Source organism: Fundulus heteroclitus, unplaced genomic scaffold, assembly GCF_011125445.2.
Source record: "Fundulus heteroclitus isolate FHET01 unplaced genomic scaffold, MU-UCD_Fhet_4.1 scaffold_57, whole genome shotgun sequence".
In the NCBI taxonomy this organism is placed as follows: domain Eukaryota; kingdom Metazoa; phylum Chordata; class Actinopteri; order Cyprinodontiformes; family Fundulidae; genus Fundulus; species Fundulus heteroclitus.
The window spans coordinates 1,281,898-1,297,431 of NW_023397000.1; the positions used below are offsets into that span (position 1 = coordinate 1,281,898).

At 40.9% G+C, this 15,534-nt stretch overlaps 1 protein-coding gene across 3 annotated transcripts in view; it reads left to right on the plus strand.

Annotated features, from left to right (window-relative positions):
• Positions 1-15,534, plus strand: part of nadsyn1 (NAD synthetase 1) — a 143,791-nt gene that overhangs the window by 50,016 nt on the left and 78,241 nt on the right. For all 3 annotated transcript variants that reach the window (XM_012856022.3, XM_036133090.1, XM_021312588.2), the window contains 2 exons: positions 5,757-5,810; positions 5,940-6,029. In XM_012856022.3, coding sequence (XP_012711476.1) covers positions 5,757-5,810; positions 5,940-6,029 — 144 coding nt within the window. The remainder of the gene's footprint in view (positions 1-5,756; positions 5,811-5,939; positions 6,030-15,534) is intronic.

The following is a 15,534-nucleotide window of genomic DNA, read 5'->3' on the forward strand; positions in this document are numbered from 1 at the left end:
CAACTGGTTTCCTTATATAGGACATTTTTGGCCAATCTGTATAATCTGACCCAATCTGTATAATATGATTGAACTTGACTTTGTAAAGTGCCTTGAGATGACATGTTTCATGATTTGGCGCTATATAAATAAAATTGAATTGAATTGAATTGAATATGCTGAAATATTTTGCATGTTATATATATATATATATATATTAGGGCTGGGCAAGTTAACGCGTTAATTTCGCGTTAACTCATTAGACTATTAACGGCGATATTTTCTTTAACGCGCATTAACGCATGTTGCTCAGATGCTTTTATTTTGTGAAGGTCTGTTGCTGCGGTGTAGGGGTTTGAATCAGAACAGTAGGTGGCGATAATGCGCCAATAACCTCGCTGTCAGCCAAGCCTCGGATTCAAAGAAGAAGAAAGGTGCTGGCCGGAAAAAAACAAAGCCGACATGCGGAAGGCGGTGTTTCCCGCTTAGGCGAGGCGGTGAGTTGGCGGCCGGAACAAGTTTTGTGCGGAGCGGAGCTGAGCGGGGGGGTCTGCTTAGACGCCGTTGGTGAAGTCGCTTCTCGTTTCAAAGTATCCATGTGTTTTTGCCTGTTTTTCCCTGCCATTCACTATATGCACAACAACAAAAAACCGCGTGTCAACGTCAAATAAACGCAAGCAACGCAAGCATATCGAGTTAGCAAGCATTTCAGTTTAAAGTTCTTCCAGCATGGAATATGACAGAAACAAGTTAGTTGTAACCACTGCCAAGTTAAACTTTGGTATTAAACATAAAATGGTAATGCTGCTCCCTGCTGTTACCTCAGAAATTGCCTGTTTTTGGTAGATTTTTTCCCCATAAATAATTCCCTGTCAGTGGCAATAAGCTTTAATTTATTATTATTGCTATTTTTTGTTTTACATGTTTAAGTTGAGCTTTACACTAAATATGTGTTACTGATAAGTGCTACAAATGTTACAACACTTTTGTTCATATGGCAGCAGAACATTAAAATAAAAGTGCTCTTTACACTACTTTTGAATTCATTCTTGGAGTTTGTAAATACAATGCGATTAATCGCGATTAATCGCGATTAATCAGTGCGATTAATCGCGATTAAATATTTTAATCGTTGCCCAGCCCTAATATATATATATATATATATATATATATATATAACATATAAATATTTCAGCACATAATTTCCTTGTAGTTGATAGTGTTAGTACATCCACTGACTGTAGAATTACCTGTGAAACGTTTTCACACAGCCAGAAAACTGCTTGTTGTTGCAACCAAATCCTATGGGATTCTGTGAGTAGGGAGTAGCAAGATGGCGGCCAGTAACTTCAGTTTTTCGGACAAATCAGCAATCCAGTGAATAAATAGAGATCAGTGGGGGAAACGCGCTTGACGTCACACAGGGTGGTGGGGGGGCTGTTCACTCTCCAGCAGTCAGAGAGCGAGAGGCGGGTGACACAGGTCCATCCTGGACATGTTTCCAGTCACAGGGCTAAAAGTTAGCAGTTTTATTAAACTTTAAAATAGTTAGGTGAAGCCTTTTTATATACTCAGGAGTTGTGATAATTAATTGCTGTGCAATAACGGGCAAAGCAGAGACTGATTATTGTAATGAGCGACCGGTGTTAAATTAAAATGTATGACGTGATCATAGTGTTGTTTATGTCTCCTGCTTTGTACTGGTTGTGGTCGGCCTTGTATGTTGATAGGATTAATTTACACTGAATGTGACAGGAAGCCAGTGAAGTTAATGTTCAGGTGTGAAGTAGATGGTGTAATGGTGAAGCTGCTGTCTAGTTGTAGTTTATGGAGGGTTTTCTGGAGGACATGGAGGGAAGGGAGCTGAAACTGTAAAGTGGACTGTGAACCAGTTTGGCAAAAGTGTGAAGAAAGAACTTGATGCTGCAAATATGATAGTTAACCAGCCGATGTTCTGGACGTGGAAAGTGAAGGAGAGGATGGGTGGCTGTCCAGGAGGATGCCAAGCCTCTGAAGCTGAAAGGTGGGAGATATACAGGAATGGTCATTGCATATTTTAAAACTACCAGAGTTATTCCAGACAAGTATTGTGCATAGAAAATATTCACCACTAGATGGGGGCAGACTCCATCTTTACAAAATGTTTTATATCAATTAAATTAAAATAACTACATTAAAAATCAACAGTTTGCCCTAAAATTCTGAAAATATTCACAAATCTCCAAGAGTGCTTTCTCTAAGCACTTTATTTTTTTTCATGCTATTTAACAAAAAATTTCAGAGAAAACAAATTGTAACCGTTCTAGTCTTGTTTACGTAAATTTCAATGTCTTGTAAATAGGTCAAAATCACCTGTATTTTTACCAAACTGAAATCCATATTTAGTCTCCATGTGATTTACAAATGTGCAAATTTCCATTGGGATAAAACAATATTTGTGAAAAATACATTGATTTCTCCATTTTACAAACTTTTAAAAAAACAGTGTAGAACTTGCAGTGAGAGAATTGTTACACCTTATTCAAGGAATACATCCTGAAATTTTTTTATTTGTCCATTACACGGTTATATATGAAGTTTTGCGCGGATTGCACAAAAACTGTTGGAGTTTAACAAGAAAGGTTTAGCCTTTTGTAGCCATGTAGCGCGAAAAGTAGCAAGGAAATGAAGGGTGTGCCACTTCCCTTTTATGATGCAGAATCATCCAATAAACAAAGTGATGTGAAGTTATTGGCCGAAACGCATTGTTCTTTGTTATAACGCCCCCTAGTTGTTGAGGGGTCTGAATTTATGGGTTTGAGTAGCGGTGCACATTCTGTACTTGGATACCTGATTCAATCGATTCGTTACAAGTCCGCGTGGGCCGCACAACGCGTTTCAATGGAGAATAATAATAAGGAAGAATAAATAATGAAAAAACAAACGTAAAACAATAGGGTTCTCTGCTCACAGAGCAGACGAACGGCTATGCCTTGCATAGACTGTTCTTTCTGCACTGCGGACTTGGAACCCTAATAATAATAATAATAAGAAGAAGAAGAAGAATAAATAATGAAAAAACGAACGAAAAACAATAGGGTTTTACGTTGCTTTTCAGTATCTGGTGTGACCAGTTACTGATAGTAGTTTGTATGTGGAAAAAGTTTTAGATCTTTGAGTTCATCTCATAAAAAATTGGAGCTAAACCAAAAGTGTTGCGTTTATATTTTTGAGTGTATATAAGAGGTGAGAAGTATTAGCCTAATTGGTTATCTGAGTTTGTTTGTGTGATGCCATCTCCTCGTTTTGATTGCTACACGGAGCGCTCACTTTTCAGGCTGGTGTGTAATCACCAAGAAGTGCAGAGAAAGAGGCAACAATATGCTTTAAACCCTTGTGTTTGTGCATTGATCCGGGGACCAATTTAACTTTCAACTCTCCTTCCCCTCTGGAATAACTGTACAAGCGTGCCACTGTTCGGTTTTTCAAAGAAATAATTTTTTGCCAAAGCTGACTGCTTTATACAAGCAGGGAATCCCAGTAAAATGCTGACGGGTGAGTGCGCATTGGCGGGTTAAAATAAACAAATCAAAATTATGAGGATCTAAATAGATGCTTTAAAACATTTTGTTGTGTGACAAACAAGTTTTGCTAGTTTTCATCACCCCAGCAAGCAATTTGTTAATCCAGTCTTATTTATCTCCTTGCATTACTAGGAGCGCATTTGTGGTTTTTTTTTTCTTGTACTATCAGCAGCACACCTAGCAACGGGGTCAACCACACCTCCTCACTAAAAATGTATAAGTCATTTCCTCACTCAGAGTTGCTCTCAGCGGCGAGTTGCTCTCAGTAGCGATCTGAATCTGATCTAATTTAAACTAAGACTCCTAGGTAGGTAGAAATTTTTAGGTTAAAATATGAGCTCTCTGAGAGGACTCTTTGGATCTTTGTGATCCAAAAAAAAAAGATGGCTTGTACTTGTATAGCGCTTTAGCAAGTACCAAGACCCCAAAGCGCTTTATACTACAATCAGTCATTCACCCATTCATGCACACATTCACACCCTGATGGTGGTGAGCTATGTTAGTAGTCACAGCTGCCCTGGAACAGACTGACGGAAGAGAGGCTGCACAGTACCACAGGCTTTTGCTAAATCTCACTGCATAATTAAAACAAAATAATTTAATGGCAATAAAATTTGAACTCTGAAAGATGTGCGTCTCTCTGTTCTTCTTTCGCAGGACCGCTACTCTAAAATAAAGCAATACTTTACAGCTCTTAAAAAAAGTCCCAAGTTTTTTTGTCTTTTTCGCGTAATCGGGTGATCAGTTGAGTCTAAACTAAATAATCTAAAATAAATTATTGCTGTAATTTTATTCTTTTAGTTAGCCATCTGACTTGCTATAATCTCAGGTTTTGGACAATGAAGCCTCAGTGTGCACATGCCATGTTGCTCACGGGGGTCAAGTGAATGCTCAGGGAGTTTGTGTGTATGTTGAGACACATGAGGTTTTATGCAATGAAGCAACTCATCAAACTGGTGCGGAGACATCCAAAAGTAGCTGAAGGGAATTTCCGCATCTAAAGCATCAGCTTTACAGGAAGGCTCTATTCACCATCTTCATATCTTTCTATATGTAACAGACAAACGTATCATATTCTTCTGATATTTATTTCTTTTTAGCTGCTATTAACACACCAACTCTTGGTCATGTATGTTTTTGATCCAGTGCGCTGCCATTTTAGGTGTTTATCTTGTTTACTGCATTTCCAGTGGTTATATTGAGTACCACCTGAGTTTTTGGAGAATCCTTCACCTACTTCCCCGTCAAGTATAAACATCTACAGCGCTTGTTCGGGCTCACATGCTCACACACCATCTGCACAAAACTGATGTGATGGACCAAAGGTCGTGGGTGTTCTGTAAAAGTAGTTGTAGCCTTTTTTTCATCAGTGAGGTGGTGTTTAATGTCCATGTGATGTCCCCTGAATTATGTGTTCACAAGAATGTAAAACTGGAGACTTACTCCACTCTCTATTTATTAACAACGAGTGGCTGTTGCTGCTCCTTCTTTTTTTCTGAAGTCAATTAGTTCTTTCCCCATATTGGTGTTTTGTGTCAGGTTATTTTCTAAAGTCCAGTCAGTTACTCTTTGTACCTCCTCTCTGTAGGCACTTTCATCATCTTCATCAATTAGCCCTAACACTGTGGTGTCATCTGAAACTTTGATGATTTTGTTGGAGTTGTGGGATGATAAAAAGTCGTGTGTAAACAAAAAAGAGAAGGTGGCCCAGCACACAGCCTTTGAATTCTCCAGTGCTGAGTGACAAAGTAGAGAATCAATGGAGTCCTGATCTGATTGGCTGTGTCTGGTCTGTGAGGAAGTCTTAGATTTCTGGGTGTTAATCCTCTGGAAGGTAAATAGGTAGATGAAAGACGACAAAGAGTGGTTACTTCTGCAAGAAAACCTATTTCAGACTGCAAGTCTTGAGACTAAACCATAGGTTTGTCACCTAGCAGGTTAATGACAAACTGGCTGAGCTTGAACTATTTTACTAAGAAGAATTGAGTCTCTAGATGCACAAAGCTGCAAGAGACATAATTTGTATCAGTAAATGCAGCAAGTTGTTTCTGAAATGTATTTGATCAGGGGATTCCATTTCCTTCTTTTCACAATTATGTACTTATATCCCGTAAAATCCAATAAAAAAATTCACAGGTGAGAAAATGTGAAAATGTTGGCCATGTATGTATGTCCCCATGTTCAGATTGTGACTTTTTCCTGTGCTTCTCTTAGGCCCGTCATGCATCACAATGTGCGCTACAACTGCCGTGTGCTCTTTCTTAACAGGTTTGTCAGCAGGTTATTCCCATTTATACTTAATTAACAAATGTCTAGTATGTTTATCACATTTTTCAGCAACAGAAAATATTTTGATTGTTTAGGACAAACTGTAAATCTGTATTCTTCTTCCTATAGAAAAATCCTACTGATCAGACCTAAGATGCTAATGGCCAATCATGGCATCTACAGAGAGATGCGTTGGTTCTCACCGTGGAGGCGATTAAGGTTGGTCACTACTAAATTCAATTCAGTTTATTTATATAGTGCTGATTCACAACAATTGTCATTTCAAGGCACTACATAAAATCCAGTTTATCCACAGAAACATACTTCTCAAAAAGATTAAAAGAAGACTTTTAAAACATGTTAAAACTCCACTGAGGGGAAAAAAAACTCATCCATACTGATGTAATTGAGTAGTATGTTAGGAACAAGAGGATGCCACATCATTTGATGAAAATGATAAACCCACAGAGGGTTTAATTTGAAGTCACTGAGAAGGTGAAACGGAAAAACTAATGGGCAAGCTTGACCAATTTGGTGAAATGTCATTGAAGCAACTCAAAAAAACTATTCTTTCATTGCAAAAATGAAAAAAAAAAATCATAGTTCTGTGATTTGTTCCTCCCCAACTTCTTAAGTCCTTTTCTTTCTCCTCCGCTTGAACAAGACGATTGAGTTGGATGGCAGTGAGTGTTCAGTTTTGGCTCAGGCAATTTCTTCCCAGTAAAATGCTCCGTGAAGATGGTTGGCAGACACCAGGCCTTGTTTTCTGTGGAGGAACAGAAACAAGGTGTAAGTAGTGTTCTTATCAAAACTCCCATTCATGTGTCATTTATCCAAAGCCTCCTTCAAACACTTTCACATCCAGATATTCCCGCTCACAATTGTTTTGCTCTCAGCTTGAACTCCTGCACTGTAATCATTCAATCTTGCATTACTCTTATATTAGGGAGAAATCTTAGTTCAACTTTATCAGCAGCAGTTTTTCTCCGTAATTCTTAACCAAGTTTCTCCCATGTGTGTCTCCCCTTTCAATGTCTGACAGTTGAAAGTTCTCTGTAACATAATTTTATAATTTTATTAGTTTCATGGCTACTGTGTCAAGTTTCATCTCACCTCATTTAGCACACTAAGTCTCAACAAAGAATTGTATTAAAACTTTCAGAAACTTCTTGCTGAACCAGCTCTAAAATACTTCACTTGTTCTTGAAGAACCCAAACAGAAAACCCTTAAGTTTGTAAAATAATGCTCCACTATGTAGATTTCCAGAATATTGTTGTGATGTTAATCAGAAGCATCCCTGTGTATCTCTTGTCTTATTTTGAAAAGCCCAGCTGAGAAAAAGGAAGTCTTTGCATGCACAAGGGCACACAAAGATGTAACTGGTTGATATTCAGGAAGTAGGCGTAGCCTAGGGAGGAGACAGGAAGTAGTTCTGTGAATCAGTTTCATCTTAATAATCTCTGTTGGCTTTGACAGTGTATCTAATCAACCCTGGTTGTATTTTATAACCACCTGTCTGAAAGGTTTTGAAACAAACCTTTAAACTGTAATATGCTGTGAACAGTAACTCATTGTTTCTCTTTAAAAACATCTCCCCCTGATCATTTAACTGCCCCATACAGTTCTAAATAACAATTTTATGAGACTTTAAACCTGTGTCATTCATTTAACATTTGTATCATTGATAATACACCCAAGCACAATTTTATCCCCATGTAATCCAGCCCTTTATTAAGTATCCTGTCCTCGGTTCTCATGTGTTTAGTCTAACCTTGAAAAAGTTAAGCAGACATTACTCGGAGTGATTTTCTTACATTTTCATTCATCCGTTATTATTCTTATTGCTTTTCCTACAGTTCTTCCAAATTAAGGCCGCAGTGTCTGTGTAATTTCATAACCCCGTGAATCGTAAATCCTTATTTTATGTTAGCGCCACATCTTGTCCCAGCAGATTATTAGTGAATAAATTAAGTTTTCTCCAACCCTAGAATTTGCATTTTCGTATCATTATCAATCGCTATCGTGAATATTGAAGAAATCGTGTAGGTCCTTGAAACCCTTTAAATATTCACCACCTGTGGTCGTTATTGGCCTGCAAGCCAGGCCAATAACGACCCTAACGACTCCCCGTTACAGAGGAGTGGACCAGTTTCAATTCAATCTGGCTTACAATGACTTTAATGACTTCCCATTACTAAGGGGGTGGACCTGTTTCGGTTGAATTTGCATGTTATGTAAGCCATTATAAGGTCTTTGTTGGGCAGTAGTATAAAGTTTCATACTCCACATTACTCCAGACTTTTTGGATTGAGAAAGCTTCCTGGATAGGAAGCGAAACGTCTTCAAACTTCAGAAAACAAGTCCAGTTGTTTTTTTTCCCTTTTTTTTTGGAATGAACATGACCTGGATGACTGAAAATCTTCACCAGCATGCAAAGAAACTGACTCACATGAGGACCGTCCCAGGAAAGGAAGATCAAGAGTCACCTCTGCTGTGGAGGATAAGTTCATCCGAGTCACCAGCCTCAGAAATCGCAGGTTAACAGCAGCTCAGATTAGAGACCAGGTCCATGCCACACAGAGTTGTAGCAGCAGACACATCTCTAGAACAACTGTTAAGAGGAGGCTGTGTGAATCAGGCCTTCATGATAAAATAGCTGCTAGGAAACCACTGCTAAGGACAGGCAACAAGCAGAAGAGAGTTGCTTGGGCTAAAGAACACAAGGAATGGACATTAGACCAGTGGAAATCTGATGAGTTCAAATTTGAGATCTTTGGTTCCAACCATGGTGTTTTTGTGCGACGCAGAAAACTACGCACTGAAGGCATTGTTTTGATGCCTTCAGTGCGAATCTACAATTGTCATAGTCATGAAAATAAAGAAAACTCTTTGAATGAGAAGGTGTGTCCAAACTTTTGGTATTTACTGTATACAACGTTTCAAATCTCCGTATGCCTACTTTTTTAAAGTGATTTGACTTAGAATTATTCATCAGCACTAGCCATGATTTTCCCTTTAAGTTTATGAACTTCTAGTGTTTCTCTCCAATGATAAGAGTTTCCCCCTGTAATTCAGCATCAAGAACCCTGCCCAAAACAAAACCAAGATTAGAATTACAATTTTAACCCTTCAGATCTGAAGCTGCCCTCATTTTTGCTGATATTCTTTTCGTGCACCAGACCAGAGCACACTGTCCCAGTTTCACAATCACATTAAGGTGTTTACATCATGGTCAGATTTGTTTATCATATCTTTTGTCCATTTTTCAGGTTAGACTGTCCCTCTGAGGTTTGCCTCAGCTTGGCGTAACTGGATAACATCAAATGATTTGTAATAGATGACGTGTTTAATGTGGCCTTCTGATATTTTGACGCTCTTCAAAATTCCTCTTTTGGCAGTAGTAAAATTCTACCAGACCAGGAAGCAGAGCCGTAGTTTAATATACCTCTATGCAGCTTCTGTACTGTTACCCATCCATTACCCCATTGACCAAGGGGTCAATGGGGTAATGGATGGTCTTATCGGCTAAGGTCTTTCCGGCCAAAACTAAACCGATTAAAAACGGAGTAAATGAGGCAGCGTTGGAGGAATCTTTAGAACCTGATCGGTGTTTGAATTGTTTAGACGCAGTAGAGCTTTTTGAGCTACCTAAAATTTTAGCTTCATCTAAACCTTCTACTTGTATGTCAAACCCAATCCCAACCAAGTTATTTAAGGAGTTATTCCCTTCAATTAATGCCCTTATTTTAGACATGATTAATCTATCCTTAGTAAATGGATATGTACCACAGGCTTTTAAAGTAGCTGATATTAAACCTTTACTTAAGAAACCATCTCTTGATCAAGATGACTTAATAAATTACAGACCTATATCTAATATTCTTTTCCCATCTAAAATTCTTGAGAAAGTAGTTGCTAATCAACTTTGTGAACATTTACAAAGTAATGACCTACTTGAGGAGTTTCAGTCAGGCTTCAGAGCTCATCATAGCACTGAAACAGCTCTGGTCAAGGTCACTAATGATATTCTCATTGCCTCAGATAATGGACTTGTGTCTGTACTTGTCCTGTTGGATCTCAGTGCTGCATTCGATACAGTTGATCACAGTATTCTCCTAGAAAGTGGGGATTGGTCAACTTCTCTCACCAGACAAGCATTTCAGTAAACATACTGTAGGGATTAAGGGAAAAGCATTAGGCTGGTTTAAATCTTATCTGTCTGACAGATTCAAATCTGTTCATGTTAATAATAAATCTTCTTCAAACTCTTGGATCACTTGTGGAGTACCACAGGGATCAGTCCTTGGGCCGATTCTCTTTACTAAAGATATATGCTTCCGATTGGCAAAATTATCAGACAAATTATCAGACAGCATGGGATTAATTCCCACTGTTATGCTGATGACACTCACACTTTATCCATAAATCCTGATTAATCCAATCAAGACTACAGGCTTGTCTTGATGACATCAAAAGCTGGATGACTTTAAATTTTCCTGCATTTAAATTCTGACAAGACAGAGGTTGTAATCTTTGGACCAGAGTCCTCAAAAAATAAACTTCTTAATCAATCACTTAATCTGGATGGCATAAAATTGGCCTCTAGTAATAACGTAAAACATCTTGGTGTTATTTTTGACCAAGACATATCATTTAAATAACAGGTTTCCAGGGTTTCCTTTTTTCACCTCCTGAATATTGCCAAAATTAGAAACATTCTGTCCAGGGGTGATGCTGAAAAACTAGCCCATGCATTTGTTACTTCAAGGCTGGACTATTGTAATTCTTTACTATCGGGAAGTCCATAAAATGCAGTTCAAAGCCTTCAGCTGATCCAAAATGCTGATGCAAGAGTTCTGATGAAAATCAACAAGAGGGATCTGTTTTCTCCAATTTTAGCTTCCCTTCATTGGCTTCAGAGCTAATATGTACAACTTAAACCTCGAGCACAATATCTGCCTTTGGATGCCTTTTGACACAGCCAGTCAGATCAGGATTCCAACGATCCTCCACTTTGTCACTCAGCACTGGAGAATTCAAAGGCTGTGTGCTGGGCCCCCTTCTCTTTTTTGTTTACACACGACTGTTTATGCAAGAGTCAGTTATACAATTTTGCACAGATGGCTCGTGAGCCTGAACAAACTCCATCATATATCAGAGCTCTGATTACCCTGTATGTTCCTAACAGAGCACTTCGCTCTCAGACTGCAGGTCTATCGGTGGTTCCCAGAGTCTCTAAAAGTAGAACGGGAGGCAGATCTTTTAGTTATCAGGCTCCTGTCCTGTGGAACCAACTCCCAGTTTTGGGAGTCTGTCTACTTTTAAGACTAGGCTTCCTTTTTGACAAAGCTTATAGTTAGAGTGACTTAGCTTACGCTGAGTTATCTTTCTAGTTATGCTGCTATAGGGTTAGGCTGTTGGAGGATATCAGGGTCTATTTTTATCACTCTGGTGAGTTCTACTGTTCTCCAATTTGGATTGCTTCTTGTCATTTCATCTTTTACCTTTTTGTTTTCTGTCTTTTTTTTTCTTCATAGTAGGTACACCTGGTCTGGAGTTCTGTTAGCTGTGACATCATCCAGGGAAGACAGATCATCTTTCTCTCGTTTTGTGTCTCTGCTCTGTCTTCTCTAACCCCCAGTCAGTCGAGGCAGATGACCGCTCATACTGAGCCTGGTTCTGCTGGAGATTTTTCCTTCCCGTTAAAGGGGAGTTTTCCTCTCCACTGTGGCTTCGTGCTTGCTCAGTATGAGGGATTGCTGCAAAACTATGGACAATGCAGACGACTGTCCCTGTGGCTCAACGCTCTTTCATGAGGAGTGAATGCTACTAATCTACTGGGTTTCCTTAAGCCGGGCGTACACTGTACGAGTTTTTCCCCTTTTCGGGCCGATTCTTCAGTCGTGCGAGCATTTTTTGAATCGGCCGAATTTCAGCTTGATCGTAGAGGGGGGGAGGAGGGGGGACTGGCTTCTCACGACTACCTCCCGATCAGGAATCGGACGATCGGTGAAAATCAAACATGTTTGAAATTCAGTCGGCTGTCGTGAGGTTTTCGTGAGCGCATCCTGCTGTTCAAGCAGAGCTACGAGGGGGCGCCCTCCCCTCCTCTCCGTCCCCGCCAGCGGAGGGAGGGAAGCGGGCGTCCCTGAAGCAACCTCCGGCCGGTGTTGGGGAGGGCGAGCCGTCCGGTCCGCGCAACGCGCTGGCCGCCTGTTTCAGCACTCCTCCGCGGTCCGCAATGCGCTGGCCGCCTGTTTCGGCACTCCTCCGCGGTCCGCCTGTTTCGGCACTCCTCCGCGGTCCGCAACGCGCTGGCTGCCTGTTTCGGCACTCCTCCGCTTGCTGGGGGAGGGCGGGCGGTCCAGGCGACCTGTCGTGCCGCGCGGCCGCCGATGCGTCTCGTCCCTCCTCTCTCCCCTCCGTTCCCCCGAAGCCCGGTGCCTCCTGCGGGCCTCGCCAGAGCTGGGCTCGAACCCCTGCTCTGGGTCCCTGTCACCTACCGTTGCTCGCCTGCCTCTGCCACCACAGCGAGCGGTCCCAGAGGGGACACGACGTACAGTGTGAGCAGTCCGGTCTTGTCCGAGTGTCGCGCCGCACAGATCGTGAGCGGTGAACTTTTTAAACCCCGCGGTTCCGTCGCACAGTTTGAGATGTATATAAGTACCACGACTGAAAAACTCGTACAGTGTACGCCCAGCTTTAGATAGGAAACCTTTTGAACAATCTGTATAATCTGATTGAATTTGACTTTGGAAAGTGCCTTGAGATGACATGTTTAATGAATTGGCACTATATAAATAAAATTTAATTGAATCATGCACCAGGAGAACCCAGGACTCACTGCACCAGCAATGGGTGAAGAGATTTCATCCCGATACCCAATGTTGGTCAGGGTGCCATTGGTTATCCTTTACAATTCTGTGCGTCTCTCCAGCACTGACCTGCCAGCAAACCAATAGTCCTGAACAGTGTTGCAAGCAAGAGTAAAAAGTTTTACTTTCACAATGGCGGCCACGGTTCATATTTAGAAAGAAAATGTATTTTTAAAACATTTTTTTGCTGGGGTTTCTTTTTCAAGTATTTCAATTTATATTTAAAAGAAATTACATTTCATTTAATTTCAGGATGTACAGTCATATTCAATAAATTGAAATATTATTGGAAAGTTAATTTATTTCAGTAATTCATTTCACTAAAGGAAACATTATATAGATCAACATTGGCTGGTTATCAATTTTTTCCCACCAGTAGCTAATAAAATCACAGTATTTAAAATTAGAATACTGCCAATAATTTCAATAAAATGCAACATACAGAAATGGTTGTTTTATTTCAAAAGCTGCTTTTTATTCTGACTAAAGTCCCTTAAATGAAAGTTGCGCCAACTCAGCGAGTGGCGCCATTTTGGGTCTAAACTTGCCACAGGCAGGCGCTTTAACACTGTTATGTTATGCGCGTTTCGCACCTTCTAATACCCTTCAGGCAGGTGTTCTGAATAAAACACAACTGAGTGTTGATGATCACCTACTAGGCATCCAGAAAAGCTGATATTACATTTTAATAAGACTTGAGAGAGACATTTTTAAGTGAACTGTATACTTCTCTTTTACTGTCTTGAAGTCCAGAATTGGTCCCATAGGACAAAAATCAGACACACATTATGCTACAGCACAATGAAATAAAGCAAGAAGTACAGAAGAAAATTTCACATAAAAAAATCGGACGGTCGGTGAAAATCAAACATGTTTGAAATTCAGTCGGCTGTCGTGAGGTTTTTGTGAGCGCATCCTGCTGTTCAAGCAGAGCTACGAGGGAGCGCCCTCCCCTCCTCTCCGTCCCCGCCAGGGGAGGGAGGGGAGCAGGCATCCCCAAAGCGACCTTCACCCGGCCCGGGACCCGCGGGGCCCGGACGTCGGCTCGCGGGGCGGGGGGAGGGCAAGTGCTCCGGTCCGCGCGACGCGCTGGCCGCCTGTTTCGGCACGCCTCCGCTCGCGGGGCGGGCCGGGCGACCTGCCGTGCCGCGCGGCCGCCGGTGCGGTGCGTGAGCTGGGCTCGACCCCCTGCTCTGGGTCCCTGTCACCCACCGTCGCTCGCCTGCCTCTGCCACCACAGCGAGCGGTCCCAGAGGGGGCACGCAGTCCGGTCGCGTCCGAGCGTCGCGCCGCACAGATCGTGAGCGGTGAACTTTTTAAACCCCGCGGTTCCATCATACAGTTTGAGATGTATATAAGTACCACCACTGAAAAACTCGTACAGTGTATGCCCGGCTTAGCGGTTGGGGACTGGCGGGGAGAGACAAGCTTTGCGCGTTTTTTTGTTTTGTTTTGTTTTTATATTGGCGAGGCGGCCGCCAAACTTAGGCTGCGGGAAACCCTGACTTCAGAAAAAAAAAGCCCACATACCTCACACAAGCGAGAGTTTGTTGTAGGTCTCCAAGTTTTGTTCGTCTCTTGGTCCAAGCGACTGACTCGTTGATCCACAATAAACGCCGCTCTTCATCGCTTGGAAAATGGAACATCCGCGTCCCTTTATCAGTGCTGTTGCTGCAGCCGTGGGCACAACACCCTGGCATGGTGGCTTATTTTCGAAATAAAGAAATACTCGAAATAATCAGAAAAAATTAAATAAAAATAAAAGAAATCGGTCGCTCGCAGTGTTGTAAACGCGCTGAGCTTAGCTGAGCCTAGACCCAAAATGGCCGCATGAGATCACGTGACCCGAAAAAAATGGAACGCCCATGACGCAACTTTCATTTAAGGGACTTTAATTCTGACTAGCAAGCATCAACATTACTAGACTCAAGAGCAACATGGAGCAAAGCGGGCTCCACATTGCATCGGCAGCCGTCTCTCTGCAGGAGAGAGAAGGCTGCCGCAGTGGCACCTTTGCCTTCTCCTGCACACACGCAACTGGTTTGATCAGCGAGCAGGAGCAACTTTTTTAAACCAAACACTTTAGAGACAAAACCTAACAGTTTCAGTGCTTGTAAAATGAGAGAAAGGCTCGATAAATCTGTGGATATGATTTTGGTTATGAAATACAGTGCGCCGTCTGTGTTTAAAAAGCTGAAGTGTCGTTTTTACTTTCCGTTTGTTTCCTTCAGGCACAGTTTATGTGCTGTAAATAGTAAAATTATGTTTTGGTTTGACCCAATCTTTTAATTTTAGTCCTTAATCTTAATACGGCTCTTCAGTTTAACTTTTAACTTTTTCCTGCATTTCCTCGGTTTCTATTATAAGAGGAAAGAAGAAGAATTTACATTAGAATAATTTAGGTTTGCATGCTCTTTAATTGCATGAACTGCTATGTCAAAAAAGTACTGTCATGTTTTCAGTTTTGTACTATACATTAATATTTCATTGCTCCAAAATATTAATACATGCACTGGTATACTATGGCTCTTCATATGGACAAAATGTAAATAAATATCTAAAATATGGCAGGTAAAATTGTTTATTTCTGTTTTTTTAAAAATAAATCGAAATTGAATCGAATTGTGCGGTTCTTAACAATAATCAACCCTAGATGTAACCCAGTTTTCTTACACAATGCTGTTGTGCAATTATACACTGTTTTAAAATGTATTTAATGTTTAATAAATAACCCTCTCTGTGTTAGGTATTGTCCGGTGAATATCAGCTCTTAAGCTGATATCAGGATAATAATTCAAAGGGAGGATACGAGCACTAGCGATCTTTTAACAGTAAACCCTACACACAT